A 23218-nucleotide genomic window follows, 5' to 3' on the forward strand; every position below is an offset into this window, starting at 1 on the left:
GAATCACGATTTGTCTATTACACTCCAAACTTCTCTTTGCACTCCACTCAGAATTCACTCAGCGATTTCAATGTAAAACCATAAACAACTCTCGCTTTATCTATGCTTGATCCAAGTAGTTCGATGCCTAAAATGTAGCTAAAATAACACAACAGACATTACATACTTGCGTTATGTTTCCATGCCCCAAGTAGAGGTAACGGTGCGTAACTTTAGGATTTAATAAGGGTCACAACGCACCCTAGCCGCATTCAGAGATTTGCACACAGATATGTTCAGGCGATACGGGCTGGTGTTCGTGGAGATGACGCCAGGGGGCGCTCCTATAGTGTCAATAGCGGAACGGGGCGCCTTGGAGGCAGTATTGCGGACACCGTCTAAGCGGCCTTATCGCCCTCCCACGGAAATCGTCCAGGTGTACCGCCGCAGCCGTCCCGACAGATACGCGTCAACCGGACTTGTCAATGAGTGAGTATACATGCTACCGATGACAAAACATATTACTGAAGACTGATGGTAGTTTACATATCCGTCTTTGCGGATCATGTTTTTCAAGGTTCACGCTCAATGCTTATAGATGGCCTTCGTTCTTATCCGATATAGATATTTTTATTTTAAGTTTACCTTTATGGTTTATCCCAATACGGCAATTATTTATATTATATACAAGAAACACACATTTACCAATAAAATATTAAAATATTTACAAAAAACATATTAAAACAATACAAACATATATTTCGAACACTACAGGAAATAACAGTAATAAAGAAACTGCAACTTCGTTATAAATCTAATCTAAAATATAAATATTAGTAAAACAGAACAGGGGTAGTTCCATGTTAAAATAGGGCCATTTTAAAATACAGTAAGTCAAAAATAGAAACTCCACAATAGCTTCGTAACTATTAAGTGAGAGTTTTACATGCCAACTTGATAAGGTTATCATATATATTGAAAAAGCCAACCAAATTAGCCCAAACGAAGATAATAGCACCAACTACGTAATAAAACAATATTAAGGCAATCTTCTTTGAAGTTATTTAACTCAACACTTTTATAAGAATTAAATAAAAGAAATTTTTCATCTAATGTTTCTTAGAAACCATTCATTAAAACTATATCACCTTTCTACCGCCTCGAAACATATTAGAAACTATTTACCGTATGAGTGTAAAGTGTAAAAAAACCTGGATGGTGGCCGTTGGTTTCCTATATATATATATAATAATCGTAAATATATTTGTACAAAAAGTCAATATTGCTGACACATTGATGCGTAGTATTTTCATTATAAGCCATGTGTAGGTAATACGCCTTTTGTGAATACCCAAAATTGTGTCGGGAATCAAGCCTTGGTTCTCAGGGTTATTATATAATTGATAGTTATCATCCTTTCCTCTAAAAGCTTTATCTACTATACCGGTGACTTCATTTGCTATAACCAAAACTAAGCACGAAAAACATTTAAAATTCACAGACGGCTTACTAAATTAAAAAATATATTTTAAAGAAGACAGTGAATTGCGTTTAAATTTTTGCGTAACAAGGGAAGGAAAAATACATGCATTCCGGTCACGTACTAATGATGGTCCTGACCGCTTTTTTAGACAGACCAAACACTTCCTGTCGTTGCACGTTATGGCTTTATTCGTACTTTGAAGGTCATATGTTTATTTGTATGAAGAGGAATCCGCATTGGAGTTCTTAAAACTATTCAAATAAAAGATTTAGATCTGAGCTTAAATTTTATTTAACTTCATATTCCGAACGAGAGAGTCAACCATTCAAATACTTCTCTTTTTTATCCGTTAAATGAGTTTTGTTCAATGTTCATAAATGAGTTGTCAATTTTGTATTTGAATGCCAACTTAAATATTCTATTATAAATTAATTTTAACATTAATAAATGATATTATTAATTCCGTTTTTGAATAACTGGGCCAATTTATTAATTCTTATATGTATTTCAAGTCCTGCACTTATTTATCTATTTCTACAAATATATCAGTGAAATTTAATAAGGAAGATTTAGAGGTGATCACACACATCAAAATGTATGTTATTATTACTAACAAAAGCACATTAAAAATAAAGATACTGTTTGTTAAAATTGTAGCCAATGTTGTAGTTATGACTTCACGCCGAGGTATTGTAATTCTTATGGAGATTAATGTGCTTTACTAAAACGATATTATACACGCAGAGAAACGAAAGAAAATTCATTTATGCCAAGTAAACACTCACTACAATTTACATTTACTTCTAACATTTGTACAATTATATCTAAAGATTCATGATTCATCAATATTTGTTTGTTTGGTTTAACGCGCGAATCTCGGTAACTACTGTTTCGAATTGAACTTTATGCTAGGAATGAAATCGCGGAGTAATGTTAGTTTTTTTATTTGTTTCCACGTGTATAGTGACGAAGTTCGATAATAGTATGTAAATATTTATTGCCAACAATTTAAATACTTGTCTTGAATAATTTATTTTTTATACTCGCAATTATTGACGATTGATTTAGGATTGATTTGACAGGATCTTACCACAATCTACTACAATTAATCTGTATCTGTACTAATTAAACTAATAGTCTGATTTGGAATGTAAATAAGACCTGAGATATTTCATGCATAGCTGTTTCGCTGATATAGCGTTCTTCGTTGCTTGGGATATATTTTTTAAATTATTGTTTCCCTATGAATTAAAGTAGACTTGACCGATGTAACCAATGAAGCATAAGAGACTTACGCTTACAGTTCGCAAAAAGCTTTGGTTTTTATCATAACATGTATTATTTGCACCGGTGCGGTGTCGAATAAAGTAGGTTCCAGCACACGGCCCTACAGTACTCTAGCCAAGGGTCCCTAATGCAATAAGTAACTAATTCACAGGCAAGGGGACAAATGGCATCACTTACGCCGACATCTGACATCGGATCTGACCAGTCCACAAACCATACAAAACTTCATTCCTCAGTTGAACAATATTTGTGATGACTTCCTAATTCTGTTGAAGAACTGCAGGCGACCTGATGGCACCGTTCTCGGCTTCGATCATCTTACGAATAGAATGGGCTTGGAATGTGAGTAATGCAACTATTACAATATATTCGTACTTATGATTATTACCCTAATTTGTTGTGTAACGTTCTGATTTCTACCAATCCAGTTCGATATTGAAGCAGGGCGAATAAAATAACCGAATACTTAGAACAGATCAGATTAGATCAGATCTTGTTAATTGGTAAATTAGATATATATTAATTGGTTTCATCTCTGACTGAGCATCACTGAGAGCAGTGTTGGCCTAGTGGCTTCAGCGACTCTCATCCCTGAGGTCGTAGGTTCGATCCCCGGCTGTGCACCAATGGATTTTCTTTCTATGTGCGCATTTAACATTAGCTCGAACGGTGACGGAAAACATCGTGAGGAAACCGGCTTCCTTAGACCTGAAAAGTCCACGGTGTGTGTTAGAAATAGATACAGAAATCTGAGGCTCACCTCACTGACCTAAAAGGTTGTAGCGCCATTGATTTATTTTATTTTTTCATCTCTGAGGTTCGAAGGTTCGATCCCCGGCTGAGCACCAATTGGCCTTCTGTCTAAACTCGATTGCGTGTTTCAGGCATAAAAGCTTCACCTGCTTGCTACTTAGAACAATCGTATGATTAGGTGACATACAGAAATCTAAGGCCTAGACCTAAAAGCTTGTTGTACCACTGTTATTACATAGATTTGATAATAAGAACGAGATTACCGGAAGTGGCATGTTTCTATTCAAATACTACCTACATCCAAACTTAAGCACAACCGGGATTCGACCCCGAGACGTCATAATCTACAGTCGAACCGCCAGACCAATGGCTTAACTTGTTTAACCATTCTATTGAGATATTATATTCTATTGTATTGCTTACTAGATGACGACTATTTTCTTATAAGAGTCTTTCAAGAATACAATTTTCATTGTTAATATGCAAGAGCGTTTTGTATTAATAATAAAGTTCTAAATTGCATATAAATCGGTAAATAATTTTTTTTCTATAGAATATGAATAGTGTTTAACTATGGATTATTACGAGCAATCTAGTAATTTAGGTCAACCGTACCGGCTTATTACTTACAACTTAATTGACAAGTAGAAACAGGAAGAAATTAATTTATGATTAGACTTGAAGTTATACTTGATGCATGATCTATCTTCTAATTCAAACTATTTTGTGTGATGAAGACTGATAGAATAAATGTAGTACATTTTTCATATTGTAATTCCTTCCTTTAAAAATATTGTTGATCTAAAACAAATTGGCCGAATGTTTTTTTTCTGTAAAATTAAAAATTATTTTATTTGATTTTCTTATTTGGTGATTACGTCAACAGTAATTATTTACTTTTTTACACATATTGTCTCTGCTTAAAAACGAAATGCATTTTCGAGGATTCCTACAAAAATAAAACTAATAAAATTGCTGTTAATAGATTATATAGATATATTTACCATACATGATACTAATACTTTACTTTTTAAATGCCTTTAACATAAATAAGAAATATTGAGTAGTCTTTACTAGAAATGCTAACTTCTACAGACGAGGGAATTAAACTTTGACGGCATCTACTAGATGGCGCTACATACTTGCACAAACGCGATATCAGTTTGACGTAGGATTTATGCATATAACATTTGAATCAGTAAACAATCTTTCCAAAACGATTGTTTTTCTTCCTATTTTTGGGAGCCAAGCTATAGCGAATAGCATTGACTTGGCTTATTAAAGACTATGAATAAGAAATATATTTAAAATAACATAATGTAAGTTCACGTTGTCATTTTGTAATTTATACTTTGTAGTTTTTAGATATATATTAAGTAATCATAGGCTATAGTAATGACGGGTGTGAGAATTAAATACTTATTTTATGTCAGCGATTAATACTTTGTCTAATACACTGATTCGCCCCGAAATATGGATGTTTTATTAGAATCAATAGAAGAAAGTGTTTGAAGCAAATAACCCCTGATAAATAATTTATATCATGGCCGCGACGCTCATCAATTGATTTGACGTTTGAACTTTCGCGGCAAATCTCAAATGCAACTCTGCTATTTTGTACTTATCTATGTATCATTAAATTATTGTTCAATTTATCTATGAGTCCTACTAAGTAGGAGATTACAGTATGATTGAGTGTTGGTTGTAGGTTAAATTGTGTAATATTTGATATAGTTACTCAATATTGCTAATTCAGGATATTTAAGCTTCTCAATTGTTCCATAGTCAACCGTCAATATAGCGTTTCATTATGGTCGAGTTTGACAAATTTGTGAAATGGCGACGATATGCTAGGATATAGCTAGTTATAATTTTAATATTGTATAAGACTGTGTGTTGATTTTATTATAATGTGAGATTTTGTAAATGCCACTTTATAATTCTACTTCTAGACACAAATTATTATTAATAAATTTGTATGTGGTATTATTATTAAATGCTAACATAAACTTTCATAACCGTCACTTCAGTAAAATTGTATTGTGAAAAACATGAAAAGTGAAATGTATAACTTTAAATTCGTTCATTGTTTCACTTTAAAACTGGGCCGCCTGAATGTAACTCCGCCATTCTGAAAAACCAAAGTCAGGCTTTAAATTTAATTTACTGTCAAACTGTGTTTGTGATGAAGATAGAGATCTGAAATAAAACTGTATTAGACAGATTTGGTATCTGTAGAACCCCGTTGTTTAAAAAATACACGTCAGTGCAAACCTAGAACGGTGGAGGATAAAATATCACGCGAACGGATGAACGCTTCATTAAAAGGTCAAGTGAACATTAACAAAACATCCCTAATTTTTTCGTTGAACGATAAACGATTTATCTTATTTGTCTAACTTAAATAAGTTTACTGCTCCCGAGATAACGTTCAATGGTTGTCTTTTATAGGTATGTTATATTGTTGAAATTTAAAATTTGACGTAATGACTGCATTCTCTATGGAATACTTCAGCATCATAAATTGTTATTAATAGAAATTATGATAAAAAGTCACGTAATAATAAAAAAATCTGTTGGCAATATGCCGCTGTTGCCGTAACTGTATTAAGTATTTAAATTAATATACTAAAGTACTGTCAAGAAAATAGTGCTTAAAACGCAGGGGAAGTTCTCTTCCGGTAATAATGCGATCAATATACGGCTAATAGAGATCTTGAAGCCAAGACGGCCTTTGGCAAGCTTTTCTTTTGCATCGTTAAATTGCACTTAAACCGCTATTATTGTCTACGGAGTATAACAAAATAACTATTAGTGTGTGTGACAATGAACCTTCTACTAGTAGGAATTCTAAAGTAACGAAATGTAAGAAATATCTAAACAGAATTCATATCACAATTAGTCTTCCTACATTCGAAAACTTCAAGTCATAATCCCTATGTTCTCAATGTAGCTTTATGTTTAGTAGATCCTCAAAATCCAGACTCAAGAATTAGCGCTAAGGCTAGACTTTGAATCTTATCCTTAGGTCCATAGGTTACGCACAAAGCCAAGACTTTAATATAAATATTTTATTTTAAAGTTTTATTTCTACATTAGTAGTACCGTATTAACATATCATTGGGAAATTTTTATATACGGGCAACGAAACTCTATTTTATCCATGACTAACATTATTGTAATATCAAGGCTAGATTGAAAGATACTGGCCTAATAGATTATATATTTTTAAAACTTTTTGTTCTAGTATAATGATGACTAATAAAAAACCTCCAACAAGTTCAATGGTACAATTATTATACAGATTTTTTGCGGAAAATTCGTGACAATAGGTGCGTGAAATATTACGTCGCACTTGCGTTTCAAGTATATAGTAGCTTTAAGTATATAGTATATTTTTTATGATGAATATATATTTTACTCCAAAGACTTATCTTAAGCTATTACTAAATCATTAATCATGAAGTATATAGAAGCAGAAATCCAAAAAATCAACGTAATGACGTCGATGAAAAATACGACAACAAAATAGCAAAAATATATCAAATAGGAAAGCGTTTCTTTATTTGTTATTTCAAAGGTCTTATTAATTTTATTTGTATATAAAATGCACAAAATTTCAATTATATCACAGACTATATTAAAATTTTAATTAGCCGAACAAAACCCATCGGGCGTTGACATAAATAAATTATGTCCACAGACCACCCATTAAAATTGACAACATAATATGCACCCAGATGCCAATAAATTATAACAAATAAAATAAATTTAAAATGCATATGTTTTTGGTAATTCCGACTCTTTTGCATCAGCACTTGTCTTTATTTACGGCATTTGTTAGATAGAATGCAATATTTAATGAAATATTAGTTTAATGATAGTGAATGTAGGTCAGGATTGTGGAGAATTGATTGAGTGCCCGCATAATGTGTAATATTTTGTGCAAGATAAGGTTTATTGGTTTCCTTGAGAACTATCTATTGACAAAGAATTATTATTAGCTTATTTTGTATCTGTAATTATGTTGATAATTTATTCAATCCACGATAAAGCCTTGGTTTCATGCATTTAAGGGCTACATTTAATAAATCCAAAGTTTTTAAAACAATCATAGATTTACCATATCTACCCAGTCTGGGTTTTAAAGAATTTTAAATTACGAGTCCGTTTATGAAATCATGGTGGCGAATGTTGAGTAATATTACTTATAGCAATAATATAAGAGATACTTCATTGACAGTATAATTTTTCGCCATATTATTCGTCATTATTAATATCTTGAATTATTGAAGTTTTTGTAATTGGAATTGAGTCAAAATTGTATCTGGTAGGTTAAAAAGGAAAATGAATACGTGAAATATACAGCAGACAATATTTCAATCGTTTCTTATATAAATTTGCAAAAAACTTCCAAACTTTTTGTAACGTCCTCGTATAAATTAGACGGCAAGTCTTATTTTAATGAGACATAATAACTGCATCTGATTTATGGGTATCAAGTAAACATTTTATCTGTTATCTTGAGATTTTAATGGATTTTGTTTTCGCACTTAAAATGGTCGAACTACTGGATACGCTTAACACGAACATAAATTTAACACGACAAATATTATTTCTAATATACCTTTTTGTTCCTTCTCTATGTCTATATTTCGCTACAATCTATGTCTATTTACATTTATAAAAGCATTATCTATCGAGATATATCGTTTGATTGTTACGTTAAGTCGTTAATATTGTTATTCATTAGTGATTGTTCCAAATCGAAGTAATGTATAAATATAGTATTTAGTATTCAACTTCTCTTTCCTAAAAAAAATCAGAGTATATAATTTATATAGAAAATCAAATTATACTTTTTATATAGTTAACTATAAATGACATTACTAAAGACACACCACAGTTGGGTTGTATCACCAAAATGGTACGTTACCAAATCTAATTATTTTTCTAAATCGATTTTAAGCTATTAAAGTCATTGTATTATACATAAGTAACAAAATTATCCAAAGCTTTAGGGCCAAATACAATGATCATATTATATAAAAAAAAACTAAGTTGATCAAAAACAACGTTATGCGAAAACATGAATAAGATGGTATCGTATCTGCAATAAGAACACGTTAATTGATAAAAAGCAAATATAGTATTTTGATAACCTCCGTGAACTACCGTAATTCAATAATTTCAAGGCCAACTCATTAGTTTCTTTTAACTAAGAAATTTTGAAATAAAGTCCGTTGCTTCCTAGTAACAGTTTCTACAAGAGAGTTAATAGTTTGTCAAGGTATTAAGGAACCCTTAAATAATACGATTCAAAGCAAATATAAATAGACGTATTATGTACATTTATCAGATATAATCTGGTGGTTTAAAATGCTTTAATATTTTACATTAACAAAAGGAGATAGACAGAATGTCATTGATTACATATTATATGTGATCTTATAACGAACAAATGAACGCGATGTCTGCTAAACAACTGAGGCAATTTAAGCCCTTGTAGATCTTACAGAAATAGGTGAGTAGGTTAAGTTCGAGAATAGTCAATTCTGATAAGACGCAAGGTTCAACTCTATCGAATTAGGGCACTCGATTAAGTCTAAATTATATCATTAATGGAATCATATAAATTATTTATAGAAAAATGTTTGTTTTATATGTTGTTAATTACACGGATTTAATCATTTGTATGTACGTATTATATATACGAGAATTTATATAAAATCCATAGTTTAGAGAATGTAGTAAATGGTATTATAAAAAACTAATTAAAATTAAAGAAACCTTTGTAGGTAAATGTAAATTAAATTTAGATATTTCGCCTGTTTAACGTAATGCACGGATTGACGATATGAAAAAAGCCAAACAAATCTGTTAGACTTACCTACCTTTAAATTATATGTCATAAATAAGATTTCAATTTAGATAATGTATTGGGTTTTATAAATTACAGTAATAGTAAACTCATGAGGAAGCAACCTGAAACTAGTTCTAGGTAACAGTTAGTTAGACCTTCTGTCCTAGATATCCAGGAAGCAAGACCTGGGATGTAGCCTAAACCACTACATAGAGTATATTATATAATTTATAGAATATTAATTTATATTTTAACAAATATTGAAGAATACGTCAAATCTACATTAGTATTTTTAGACTGCGACGAAGTACATATTAACATCATGAATTAATTGATATAACGGTCTTAGATCGGTCTTTGATAAAAGAATCAGTTTTAATTATTAAACATATTTGAGCAAAAAACTAGATAATCGAAAAAAAAATTGATGCTATGGCGGAAGTACTTTTAATTTTAATTAATTTGTCACAGCTGTTTGTGGATTAATGCTGGGTGCAAGATTGGGCTTTCTGGAGCGTTGTATGTCTGGCCGTGCTGCTACTTTGGCGACTGCTGTTAAAGCCCATTTTAGGGCTCAAAGGGATTCGTACTATGGCGCCCCCTTGTGGAAGTTCGCACCCACTACGTTATATAAGACATTTGTGAACAGTGAGGATACTATTCATACGTGAGTACAAATTAAATTAGATAGCTTTAGATTGTTTAAGACATTATCAGACTTAGGATTAAAATATAATAACGTACATAACAGTATTTGTAACTGCATAAATTATTTTTTATAATTCATAACACAGCATTTAGGAAGGGTTAGTTTGATGTTGTCGACGTTTTGTCGTCGCATCTATTTTATTAAGATTTTTTCATGCATGATCTACCTACCAAATGTTTAAAACGGGTGTTACGTCCTTACATATAACTTCTTATCTAGTTTATATATAATGTATTATAAAACTTTATCTTAGCAAGGGTAAAATAAAGGCGTAAATTATAAAGCAATTAATATCTAATTTCATACCGTCTTGATTTATATATACATTTTTGAACTATTTAATGTAAGGATAAGAATATTTTAAATAAAAAGCAACGCATGTTTAGACAATAAAAAGACTTAGTTAGATGCGAAATGATAAGCTATATTTCGTGCTTTCCTTGGTTTTGACAGGATAGTATCAGATCTAATGGAGGAAGCAAAATCGCGATCCCGCGGCGCGGCGCAAGACGACGGCATGCAAGAGATCTTCCTCAAGATATTGGCTAACCCTGAACTAGACATGAGGGACAAAAAAGCCGCAGTCATCGATTTTATCACGGCTGGCATTGAGACAGTGAGTGCAATTGTTACTAGATTCGTCTAGTCTATGGAGGTCGCGTTTTTACGTAAAAACTAACAAAGCCTTATCGTGATCTGAGCTAGGCCAAAATATGGAGGAGGATCAATTTGATTTTTTTGCAATATTGTAGTCATAATTTATTTATTAACACGTAATATTTACTTTCTTTTTATTAAATTAAACTTTAATCTTATTAGTAAAAATAGAAAGGCAAAAAGTAAATTGAATTTTAAAACTACAAATCTTGTTTTCAGTTGGCAAACAGTTTAGTATTCCTCTTATATTTATTAAGTGGCAGACCAGACTGGCAACAAAAAATTAGATCAGAGTTGCCATCTTGCGGAGACCTCCGTATCGAGCAATTGTCATCAGCGCCATCTATCAAAGCAGCAACAAACGAAGCATTTCGCGTCCTGCCCACTGTACCATTTTTAGCTCGGCTTCTAGAGCAACCAATGAATATTGCTGGCCACAATTTTCCCGCTGGTGTAAGTACTTTACTAAAAAATAGTACCAGAAATCACGATTTATATAAATAGTAGATAGATACATTGATTCGTGCTTAATTTTTTTAATATACTAAGCTTTTTCACATACAAGTTTTAATTGCGCCAGTATTTATACTTATGTATATTATGTTTCTTGCGTCACTTCTCAAGGATTCTAATTAAAACCGTTAACAATTTCTTACCTCACTTCCAGACTTTTGTCTTAGCGCACACGGTGACAGCTTGCAAACGTGAAGAAAACTTCTGGCGTGCCGGTGAGTATCTGCCAGAACGTTGGATAGACGTTCGAGAACCCCATGCTGCATCACTTGTCGCACCGTTTGGTCGTGGCAAGCGCATGTGTCCGGGAAAGCGATTTGTTGAAATGGAGCTGCATCTTTTGGTTGCCAAGGTACAATTGTTTTCATACAGGCATTAAAAGACGACTAAGTCTTTACAAAAGTAGATATTTGATATTGAGTATTTCATCTTTTTAGTAGAAGTATGTTGGACGTGATTTTTAATCGCGATATGTTGAAGTAAAGGTATGTTAAGGTTGCCTGGAAGAGACTGCTTACTAGGGATAAGACCGCCCGTTGACATTATTTCAAGTTTATTGTAAATATTATTATTTAATACTTGTGCAAAAAGTGTAAATAAATAAAGTAATGATGAATGTGAAAGTTTTCGTACTATGGGAGATGTGTTTTATTTGTACCTAATAATGTTTTCTATATTTGTATTCATTTGTATCACAGATAATACGGCAATGGCGCGTGGAATTCGACGGCGAACTGGACGTCCAATTTGATTTTCTTTTATCACCAAAGTCCCCCGTATCCTTACGATTAGTCGAATGGTAGAACATTCCACCTAACTTTATGCTTAAGCTTGAACTGATAGTTTTAAGGATTCCGAATACTAAAATGCTAATTAAGGAGTTCCTTGTCATTTGTGTGTTGTTGAAAGGGACAGAACATGTTGCATATTTGAATAACGTTTGTGTAAGGCTGATAGATTAATAAGTACCTTTTTTAAAATAGCTCCTTATCACCAAACTTTGGTAACTTTGGATCAAACGCGATATAATCGAATAAATTTAGTTTTGATGGGTTGACTTTTTGATTGGCGACACAGAATGAAGTTCGCAATAAGTTTTTGAGAGTAGCGTCTCGTTTGCTTGCAAAGTTTTGGTTCCATAATTAACACCATGAAATTGCCTAAGTTTGGTAAAGAGCTCTATTTTTGTATTACTATAATGATAGGTTGTGTAACCGTTATGAAATTTGTATTTTCTGGTCTGTGTATTAAGACATGTTACATAGTTCTAACATTCCGATATTAATACTGAACCTGTTTTTTATGAATGCTTATAATTGTGAAATTCTGCTCTACCCTATAAATAGATTAAATAACAGACAGACAGTATGTTAGCCAAATATAAAGGCCTAGTATGAACTGGCGTGCCATCAAAGGTTGCCATGACTAAACTCGAAATAATAGCTAAGCATTATGATTAAACTTATATTACAGGGTACTGGCACAGTCTGCTCAAATTGTATACTTTTTTATGACTACTCATAATTATAAAATAGTTTAAGGACACATAGGAGTGCTAAACTTTAAAGCCACTCTGACTAGCTAACATAGCTTACTATTGAAAGCCTGCTAATTCAGAAATGTTTTTTTTTAATTAGATGCTTAAAGTGATATTCAAAAATTACTATTATTGAGTTTAACGCAAAATTTACACCAAATATTTTAAAATTACCTAAAACTCAAAAGAAATGGATTGTTAAGTGTTTCGCCTTTGACGGCATCAAAGACTTGAAGATGGTAAAGGAACGAATCTCTTATACATTTCAGTCATCATTAAAGATAACGAGACTAGAAAAATACCTACATGACCTCATACATAAACGCATTTCATAGTGGCTATGAAGTATAACAATACCTGCTTTGAGACAAGAACCATTCAGCGTTTATATGAAAAATAATTTGTAGGACGTCAACGAAAGCTTTTTGTCTCAAGGCTCTTCCCTGCATTTAGTATAAGTTCATAACTACACAACGTAGTAAGATATGGCTGTGTTAATATCAAAAATCATATTTATATAGTTAACCATGAATACCTCTGTAGTGAAAACTATCATAACTGCAAAGTTATTGCATTTATTGTAGGAGTTCTAATGATTTTAGAACAAACTAAAAATCTAGAGTACTCAGATTACATTTTTGCAGTTTTTGTTTCCTATATTTAATTAATGTTGTTGATTTCTAAAGGAGGAATTTTCAATTTCTTTCAGACCATATTTTCATTGTTAAATTTGCCATTTAAGACTTTAATTGTTTTTCAAAATCATTTATTCATATAGGTAACACAATGTACACTTATGAACGCCAAATAAAAACATAATAAATACTTCTACGTATAATTTTACATTTACTGCCAGTTCTTAAATCAAGGGCGACGAACGAAAGATAAGAACTGGCAATAAACTCTCCGCCACTCGATTTTAATCGCTCAGTTTTTTATTTGTAAGGAGCTGCAACGATTACACCATGTTCCACATGACTTAAGTAATTAATGCGACACATTTTGGGCCTAGTTTTATCGTAAATAACTTTCAAATTGCCCACCTCCAGTGAAACACAGTTACATGTACCCAGTTACAAATGTTTAATGTGCTTTGTGTATATTTTTCATAAAAACCCGCCGCACCGAACAGTATATCATTGTTTAATTAATCTTGTATTCTGCAGTTATAGGTATAAGTAATGTTTAAGTTTTGTGCAGCTTTTATGTTAACCATACATTAAAGTGGCCATTTTCATTATTGTCAATTTTTTAATTGATTTTACCTCGTGAAAGCTAAGCCTGTTTTATAAACCTCTATTTGATAATGTATGGTGTAATACATTCTAAAGCTTCTTCGGCCTTATAGTTAGTTTATAAATGGCGTTTATTTTTTTGTGATTTTGGTTATTTGCATTTTTATAATGTATTGTATTGATTATGAAATAAAAATGTAAGCTTTGCATCGTGTTTCGTTCCGCTCCTAATTATGTATGTGTAGAAAGAGAAATTAATTAATACCCACAACGTAAGCAATAGATGATGTTCAAAAGTATTATACCAAAATAATCTGTCTACCTGCACAGCTAGTTTTATATTTCAAAATTTCAGAAACAATTTTCAGAAAACTTTATCTTTAAATTATTATCAAGATATAACAAAATTGATCTATCTTTTTAAAAAAACTTAAATTGATATCAATCAATTTTGTTTCAAAGCTATTCAAATATTTTCACAATTTTATTACATAACTACGATTACCTAACCGAAACAATTTCACCGCGTATCAAACTACAGTTACTCAGTCATTCGTTAATAAAGGCTTGTGAGCCAGTAAGCCACGACGATAACTTTAGTATAGTTACGTCTAATTTTGGGTTAATAAGGAAAAAATTTAGATATTTTCCATTCTGTAATGAAATGTCAATTGAAGTGTGACAGTTCGCTATCAGCTGCGGAGTGCGGTTTGTACACAATCATAACCTCGTGTTTATTTAGTAAATCACAGTAGCTGTTATGGTTAGATAACAACCGATAACATTATCAATCGCATTTATATAAATGGACGGTTGTATAATTAAGCTTTTAATTGCCAAATTATTAAAATGAAGTTCTGTGCCAATCTATCTTTTATGTTTACGGAGGGTGCTACAATAATAGAAAGATATGGTCTGGCGAAGGAAGCTGGTTTTAAGGCTGTTGAAACTGGTTTTCCATTGGGATTTACAGTAGAAGAGGTAAAAAGAGCTCAAGAAAACGCAAACATCGAACAAGTTCTCATCAACATTAAGACAGGTTTGTTTATGAGATGAGATGTTGCAAAAATATATTATTATTTAATATATAATAATATATATAAAGTTTTATATAGAAAATTAATATGCAATTACAATACTGATTATTAATTTCTTTATCTTATATACTTGACTATTAGTCTCTTTGATGTGGGTATTGCACTGATCATTTCTGGAAAGCAATAAAATCAGCAAAAAACTAAAATGCATGACAAAGTAAGCTAACACAGTAGATAGATTTCAGTTATCTTTCTTTTTTCAGATTATTCTATAAAATATTTCAAAGCTCAAATTAACCATGTAAGCTAGCCTTAATTATTTTTTAATTGTAATATAAACTATGTTCTGTTACTAACATTCTTACAGGAGATGTAAGCAAAGGTGAACTTGGTGTAACAGCTATTCCAGGAAAAGAAAAGCAATTTAAAGAAAACCTAAAAGAAACAATAAACTATGCTAAAGCTCTTGGTGCTTCAAAAATACACATAATGGCTGGAAAGTTAAATACTGTAACTGAGGCTAATTGGGTAGTATATGAGAACAATTTAAGGTATGCTGCAGAAGAACTGAGGGAATGCAACAAGTTAGGGGTGATTGAGCCAATTAATCAGCACTCTGTACCTAATTATTTCCTTAGTGACTTTAAGCAAGGTATTTATTACATAAATCACATAAGTATTGTTCTGTCCTATGCTTTAAAAGTACCAAAAAGTACTTCAAAAATATCTGGAACTATTTGCCATTTTTATTTATTTAGGTAACCAACAGGAAAAAACAGCAAACATATAACAGTCTTGGACTGGGGTAGACTAAATCTAGATTTCCGCTTAAAAGTTCCTTTCTTGTTACTCCTCTCTTTGAAGACACTCTCCTTAAAGCCTCAGCTAACATTAAAGTACTGGGCGTTAACAAAACAAATGAGGTTCAGTTTCGTGGTCATTTGTAAGGGAAGGCTCAATTAGCCTTCAAAAGCTTAGTGTGATCTGCAAGGAGACTGTACTTCGCTCCAAGCCACCGCTTGCAACTCTATAAAGCACAAATTCGGCCCCACATATTGTCACCTTTGGGAAGGAGCTTCGTAGTACGAGCTCCTTCCGTATGTATGTATGTATTCAATGAACAGCGGTTCGAATCGTCAACACCCAGTCATTTTCCATGCGGCTTGATGTCTTGGCGTTGCGTAGAGATGTGGGGTTCCTCTGCATCTTCCACCACATTTACTATGGAGAGTGAGAGGAGTCGTTCAGCCTAATATCTGCAGCGGAGTTTCATTATCGGACGTCAAGACACCAAAATACCAACCTTATCACCTCGACGTCCGTTGTTCCACAACTGAGCGTTTTATAAGTTTTCGCATAGCACCACCGCTTTGTGGAACTAGCTGCCCACTGAAGTATTTCCGTAACAATTCGACTTAGGGTCCAAGAAAAGAGCGTGCCAATTCTTAAAGGACGGCAACGCACTTACGAGACTTCTGGCAATGTAAGTGGTCATGGGCGGCGGTATCACTTAACATCAGGTGAGCCTCCTGCCCTGCTGATATATAATCAGAAAAAAATGGCCTTTTAGCTTTATACTAAGGTTTTATATCTAGATAGCACTTGGAGTATTGTAGAACTATTTACAATTGAACAATACATTTATATAATTGAATAAGCTTATAAAATACAAACATAGTGCAATCTGATTTCTTAATTTTTTTTACAGCTGTTGATATCATAAAAAGGATCAGAAGTGAGCATTTGAAATTGCAGTTAGATATATTCCATTTGCAACACATTTGTGGTGATTTGTCATATAATATAAAGAATCTCATGCCATATGTTGGACATGTGCAGGTAAATATGATCAGTACTCGGAGTAGACTAATTTCTTCTGATAAATAAAAAACTATACTAAAAAGTTGAGATTATAACTTAGACTAATATTTTTTAGATAGCACAAGTGCCAAGTCGTAATGAACCAGATACACCAGGAGAGATCAATTACGAGTACATATTAAAGACTTTGGAGAATAATGGCTACACTGATTGGATTGGTTTAGAATACAAGCCAGCTGGTAACACAAATGAGGGTTTAAAATGGATAAATAAATATGGTTATAGCCTATAGTGTTAATATATTTTGTACTGTTGAATAAAATAATTTGTTATTATTGTTGATTATTTTATTTATGAATGGTTGACTAATCATTAAAATAAACTAGCAGTTTTTCGTATTACCAATTGTTCTATCTTTCATCCTCAGGAAAATCAATGACAATATATTATATTATAATATAATTGTTGCGATTGTAACCTGTTATGCATAACATTAAATTCTATTGTGTTATTATCAGAATAATTTTTCACTATGAATAGAAAGAAACATTAGGTCCATTCATTTAATACATTCAATAATGATAAATACAATTAAATAACTAAATAAAATTTATGAATCATTTTTTACTTTCTGAAATTGTTTTACCCAATAATGGTTCTTCACTCCCTCTAGTGATAGCCGCTCATGACTTGACTGTCGTAAAAGCTGAAATATATGTATAGTCATGTTAGGATCGGCTCATTGTTTTAATTTTATACACTTTTAAAAACTGAAGAAGGAAATTAAATTTGAGTTTTTTAAGGCATTTATATTCTTGTTACATAGATGGCCTTGCATGTTTAAATTATTGGTGTTTTGAAATAGGTTTGAAAGTTAAGTTTGTAGAATATATTAACTACATATAGATTAACTAGGTAAAATTTAGTTTATGTTTATGGATTAAAGATGCCTTATCCCTCAATCTTAAGTCATAACTTGCCATGTTATGTTAAAAATAATAACAGATAAATTCACTATAATAATTTTGTGAAGTTTGTATGTTTGACTAGTAGGCCTTTTCATTTAACCAAACAGGTGTTTTTAAAGTGGAATTTAATTAAAATTGATTAATGACAGTGACGATGCTAAGAACTTTATAAAAATAATTACCTTACAGATAAGATCCCTTGCACCATCAGGTACATGAGATGGGAATTTCATATCAACAGCCAAAATTTTGGCATATGTCTGATCCTGTCCATCACTCTCAAATGGTGGTTTACCAACAAGGAATTCATACAAGAGCACTCCAATACACCAATGGTCAACAGATACATTATACACTTGCCGTTTGATCATTTCAGGAGGTAAATAGTCAAGAGTACCACACATGGTCTTTCTCCTGTAATATATATAGTATAGTAAGTACAAGTGCTTAAGAAAACTCAATGTTATAATGACATTTTTCTACAATACATGATTTAACATACTATATTTTATTCAAAATAAAATTGAATTGGACATCCTCAAATTTATAGATCTGTTTCCTTGCATGTTAAATTGGTCATCAGAGTGTTATGCCTGAGCTGTACTATTGGTCAGGTCAGACATGACAGTCTCTTTAATGTTTTCCTCAGCTAAAGTGAGACCAAAATCTACAATACAGGTCATAAAAAAACAAAGACAAAAATTACTTCTCAGATGGAGCGTGGACAGACCAACCAAAGTCTGCTAATTTTAAGTCTCCTTTGTAAGACACTAAAATGTTTTCTGGTTTAATATCTCTGTGAATTACATGGTGTCTGTGACAATAATCAACTGCATCAGCAACCTAAAATAAGGTTTTTGTATTTGTTCATAAAAGTTTCAATAATATTAGTATAAAATAAGTTTGGAGAATATAATAAATAAATTTCTTATTAGCAGTAGTCAGCTAATGAAAAAATATCAGCATGTTAAGAATTAACAAACTAGGCCATTTCTAATAATTTTGGAATAGAATAATAATAATATTATATAATAGTAATATGAAACATTTTAGGCTTTCATGGTGTAAAAATTTACAAGTAATCAGCAATTTATCATGAATTTTATAATAAAGTACTGATAATTTCTTAATTGATATGTATACCTGATATATATATCGAGCTGCTTTATGTTCTGGGAAACGTCCATTTGGAGCATTTGTAAGGTGTCTGTATAGTTCTCCTCCAGAAGCATATTCAACCACTAGATAAATCCTCCTTTCATCATGAAACCAAGTCAATAATCGCAGAATATTTGGGTGTCTGAAATGTAAATGTGCAGAATTAATAATCTGTATGATTTAATAAATTTAAGTTCATACACAGTTTGATAGTTTTTTTAGTCAATTCTTAACTTACAGCTGTAAAAATATAAACTTACTTCAAATGGGACTGAATCTCAATTTCTCTTAAAACTTGTTGTTCACATCTTGAGTGGATAATTTGAGATTTGAATAATGTTTTTATTGCAACAATTAAGCCAGTTTTTTTTTCTCGGGCTGCATGTACATGGCCAAATTTACCTTGACCGAGTGCTGAGCCTAGTTCAAAATCTCTCGGAGACCATTTGTAGCTAAAATGATTAAAATAACTAAATTTACGAGTTAGTTTCACACACATGTAAGTTGTCTAAACGTCTTCATTCTGGATGTTTTCGTTATGGATCATGGACATTAACAGTGTTATGAATGTTTATGAGAGTTTCTTACGGTTTTCCATAGGCTTTGTGATTTGCAATCCTTGTTTCAAGCTCTTCAAATTCTTTGCTAACGTCTATCATCCTTCTGATTATTAAGACTATACCTAATTATAATTAATGGTTATAAATAATGATATAAGAGTAAGATTACCACACTCTTATATACAGTAAGGCCAATTAGCAACATTAAAACCGTTGCGTCTTTAAATTTCAAATTTGACAAATTTACAAAGTCGAATCCGCCCAGTGTTAACCTCATTAAAAATTAAATTATGTCAAATACAAAACTTTAAGCGGCGAACTCTATGTCTTGCCACTTTTAAAAAATAACACTAATTTCGATGGTCCACAGTAAATAGTATTCAGTATTGTTCAACACACAATATTTGTTAGGCATAGGCATGTATCTTTCATGGCATCTTACATAGCGTCAAATATATTTATCCATATCTTTTATAATAAATGAAATGCAATATGCATTTGCGAAAGAGACAAACGTGTTTTAGTTAAACCTACTTAAATGAACTAAGTTCTCCGAAGTTTAGTATGGGCCAGATTCGGGATTTTATGCTTCTAGTTTTGTGGGTCTTTAGCGTTAGTGGGTCACAACTGTGAAAAAGTGTGTTTGTCAGCCAGGTCTTCAATCAAAGTAAAAAAAATAAGATGTATCTTAATAATAGAAATACCATAAATACATTTTAGGCAAAAATAGGTTATATTTCGGCTATCGGCGAAAAATAAACCCCAGAATTTATTAAATACTCTACTATACTATGTCTATAAAGTTTGTGGAGGTACTTAAATTTGCCTTCCAAGCCATCTATCTCCAATCATTACCACTATAAATACTTGATCTTACTTGATAGACTAGTGGCAAAGGCATGATTAAGACTAGCAGAAGTACTGTGGGCATTAAACTATATCTATATTTAGAAATATTAAAAGAAATGTACTAAACTCATACTTTACCAATTTCATAAACTTAATACTAATGCAATAGAAACTTATGGGTACGACAATTAAACTAAGAACATAATATGACATATCCGGAAAAACAAAGCAAGAAAACATATAATCTATAACCTAAACAGTTTTGTAACATTTTATGAATAATGCGAACCTTGTGAAGTCAGACAGTGCCCAATTAAATAATAAATACTCGTAGATTAGTTTACATGCATTCGTAGTACGCATTACGCGCGAAAACTGTGCTTCACTTAACTTATATTTGTATGCTTTTGCGGCACTGCTAGCTGACCGCTTACTACGCCGAATGTGAATATTTGGCACTTGAGCCTTAGTCTCACCAATCCGAATTATGTACTCTACCTTTATGGACCTTAAAATATGTAGTGATTTAGCAACGTCCCTCCTTATTTCTAACTGGTTGTATCTCATATCCAAAACAAACAAAAACCCCGTTGAAATAAAAATATCAATATCCATATATCCTTATCTTTTGAATTCCATCCACAATTAGAGACTGACTGAGACTTGTGGGTCATCTCGCGCCCGAATCGTGGACTTACACTCCAAATAGGTCCTACCAACAGCTAACAAGTGCATTTTACAATGTCATTATTGAGAATCCTTTCGTCATCCGCAAAATAAACCCTAAATTCCTATAATCTTATTTTCAAGTTATTTGTTAACTCGAAAATTTAAATTTACGTTTAAATAAACCCAAAAGTCATAAACTTCTGGTACTCTTAGATTTGGCTGTCCCAATTTTGCATTCGTACACCATATCGTTCGCTATTTATCGGCTGTCACAATTTAAGATCGTCCGCTAATATACCAAACATTTTGCGTCGTCCACTACACCAGGTCATGTACCAGTAACAAAAATTTTAATGATTCCAAATTGCCCCCAGTGTCACACCGAATCTAATATTTTTTAGATTAATTTGCAGCATATTTAGCATACTGTTCCCTATCCGTATGTGACGTGTTATAAACCGTTGTTACGGATCAGAGAGTTGAGAGCTTGGTCGAGAATACACTTTTGATGCGCTGTCACCATTAACTTCGCTAATGTTAACAAAATTGCCACCGGCTTATAATGATCCACTCTCTCACTTCGTTATGTTTAGGCACAGGAACAACTTTTCTGCCTTTTCATCGATCTGTAGTACTTACGGCGTGTAGTACTTACTCTGCCTTAAAGATGGCGTAAAACAAAAATGTAAATAACTGCTGATGTTAACTTTATATTAACTTCGAAACTTGTTACTAGATGGCGTTTTTAAACATTAATCTTATATGTTAATTATTATGTTTGATTTAAAGCTCACCATGAGCCCGATAATTATGTGATAAGACTTTATGGAGCCCTCAATCCGATTGTTGTATTTAACATATAATAATTTGCTAGGTCTATTGGCTATCCTAAATAGCTACAATAATTGTGAATACTTTTATGAATTATTTAGTTCAAAAGAAGAGCATCAGTGCTTGTTTACATAACTTAAAATAAATGTGTTAAATACACGAATTCATAATCTATCGTCACAACCTTGAAACAGTCGCGTAGTAAAGTCTAGTACCACGCAACTCACACCCTTACTTGTTGGGGTGGGTTATGGTTTGCCGTAAAGTTCAACATCGATTCTACCGAGTACATGAATAATAAAATACTTTATTACCTTTAATGTTAATTAACACAATCAGCAGCACATTACAGCAATTTAATAAAAAGTTAAGTTCTCAGAATTGTTCATCACGAGTTGACGTTTACTGAAGCCAGGTAAATACATATCAGGGACCCAATCTAAAAATCTGAGCCAAAATCTGTCTTTAACTAATCGACTATCAGATAAATTTTGGGAAAGAATAACGTTAACGTCAAAATCTAAAGCAATGTACATATTTTTTAATGACAGCGGCAGCCTGTTTAGATTTTTTAATTGCAGCAGTCAAATCCGTAATGAGGAAAAATAAAATGTAACACTAGTCCGGATTCACCCTTTCCTCGGTCGAGTGTTGACGAAAGACAACCCTAGACCGCGGTGAGGGCCCTTTTAATTTACACAAAGTACCTTAAAGCACTTGCGTTCTTTTAAGGGCTAGGTGTTAATGCCTACGAGATCTAAAGCAGACTTTTGTAAAGGTAATTAAGGGGAAAATATATGAGATACTTTGATGATAGGGGCGTGAGATAGATTTTTAATCTCGTTACGTGTTTAATTGTTTTAATAATAGCGTATTCCTCTCATGTATATATTTATACTAGATATTTAGTTAGTCAAGACATTATCTCAGGTTTTCGTTTGAACTTCATTTAGCCTTAATATGATTTTTTCCTACCTTTTTAGTAGCACATCACAACATATGAAACACTTTGCTATGCTACACCAAAGAGAAGCATAAGTACTAAATAAATTAAAAATTTACATTTTTTTTTGTTTTCAAATTTTTCTCTCCATAAAAGGCTAAGAGTTCAAAGTATTAGAGTATAAAGACATACTCGGATTGGCCCAGCCGTTTTGCTAATCAACATAAATATTTATTTATATAGACGATTAACTTAGGTCTGATCAGGATTTAAGATTCTTAAACACAACGTACGTATCGCGATAGCCTTTTGAAATCTAGTAGACATTTTTACATGAAACGAACGACAGAAAATGCTATAATTTTA

At 32.1% G+C, this 23218-nt stretch overlaps 3 protein-coding genes across 4 annotated transcripts in view; 2 read left to right on the forward strand and 1 right to left on the reverse strand.

The window, feature by feature from the left end:
• LOC123710134 (ecdysone 20-monooxygenase) overlaps positions 1 to 13569 on the forward strand; it is a 33025-nt gene extending 19456 nt beyond the window's left edge. For both annotated transcript variants that reach the window (XM_045661858.1, XM_045661859.1), the window contains exons 3-9: positions 270 to 468; positions 2901 to 3091; positions 9837 to 10032; positions 10528 to 10690; positions 10951 to 11184; positions 11399 to 11596; positions 11943 to 13569. In XM_045661858.1, the coding sequence (XP_045517814.1) occupies positions 270 to 468; positions 2901 to 3091; positions 9837 to 10032; positions 10528 to 10690; positions 10951 to 11184; positions 11399 to 11596; positions 11943 to 12047 (1286 nt within the window). In that variant the 3' untranslated portion in view covers positions 12048 to 13569. The remainder of the gene's footprint in view (positions 1 to 269; positions 469 to 2900; positions 3092 to 9836; positions 10033 to 10527; positions 10691 to 10950; positions 11185 to 11398; positions 11597 to 11942) is intronic.
• Positions 13570 to 14587: 1018 nt separating this feature from the next.
• LOC123710142 (putative hydroxypyruvate isomerase) lies at positions 14588 to 17203 on the forward strand. Its single transcript, XM_045661871.1, has 4 exons — positions 14588 to 15055; positions 15421 to 15705; positions 16762 to 16892; positions 16990 to 17203. Exons 1-4 carry the CDS (start codon positions 14866 to 14868, stop codon positions 17164 to 17166), a joined length of 783 nt encoding a protein of 260 aa, XP_045517827.1. The 5' UTR covers positions 14588 to 14865; the 3' UTR covers positions 17167 to 17203.
• Positions 17204 to 17423: 220 nt separating this feature from the next.
• LOC123710141 (aurora kinase B-like) lies at positions 17424 to 19802 on the reverse strand. The gene is made up of 6 exons (XM_045661870.1): positions 19589 to 19802; positions 19261 to 19452; positions 18986 to 19142; positions 18549 to 18685; positions 18025 to 18256; positions 17424 to 17580 (listed from the first exon to the last, which is right to left on the reverse strand). Exons 1-6 carry the CDS (start codon positions 19657 to 19659, stop codon positions 17485 to 17487), a joined length of 885 nt encoding a protein of 294 aa, XP_045517826.1. The 5' UTR covers positions 19660 to 19802; the 3' UTR covers positions 17424 to 17484.
• Between the last annotated feature and the right edge of the window lie 3416 nt (positions 19803 to 23218).

The sequence above is a fragment of the Pieris brassicae genome, chromosome 5 (assembly GCF_905147105.1).
Source record: "Pieris brassicae chromosome 5, ilPieBrab1.1, whole genome shotgun sequence".
Classification (NCBI taxonomy): Eukaryota; Metazoa; Arthropoda; class Insecta; order Lepidoptera; family Pieridae; genus Pieris; species Pieris brassicae.

What these genes read in the sequence shown, in the direction of transcription:
- LOC123710141 (XM_045661870.1), bottom strand. Translation starts at nt 19,659, where the DNA reads ATGATAGACGTTAGCAAAGAATTTGAAGAGCTTGAAACAAGGATTGCA. An exon ending in CAGCTCGATATATATATCAG is followed by an intron (nt 18,686 to 18,985) that starts GTATACATATCA and finishes ACCTTATTTTAG; the next exon opens with GTTGCTGATGCAGTTGATTA. An exon ending in GTCCACGCTCCATCTGAGAA is followed by an intron (nt 18,257 to 18,548) that starts GTAATTTTTGTC and finishes TATATATTACAG; the next exon opens with GAGAAAGACCATGTGTGGTA.
- LOC123710142 (XM_045661871.1), top strand. Translation starts at nt 14,866, where the DNA reads ATGAAGTTCTGTGCCAATCTATCTTTTATGTTTACGGAGGGTGCTACA. An exon ending in CCTTAGTGACTTTAAGCAAG is followed by an intron (nt 15,706 to 16,761) that starts GTATTTATTACA and finishes TTTTTTTTACAG; the next exon opens with CTGTTGATATCATAAAAAGG. An exon ending in CATATGTTGGACATGTGCAG is followed by an intron (nt 16,893 to 16,989) that starts GTAAATATGATC and finishes AATATTTTTTAG; the next exon opens with ATAGCACAAGTGCCAAGTCG.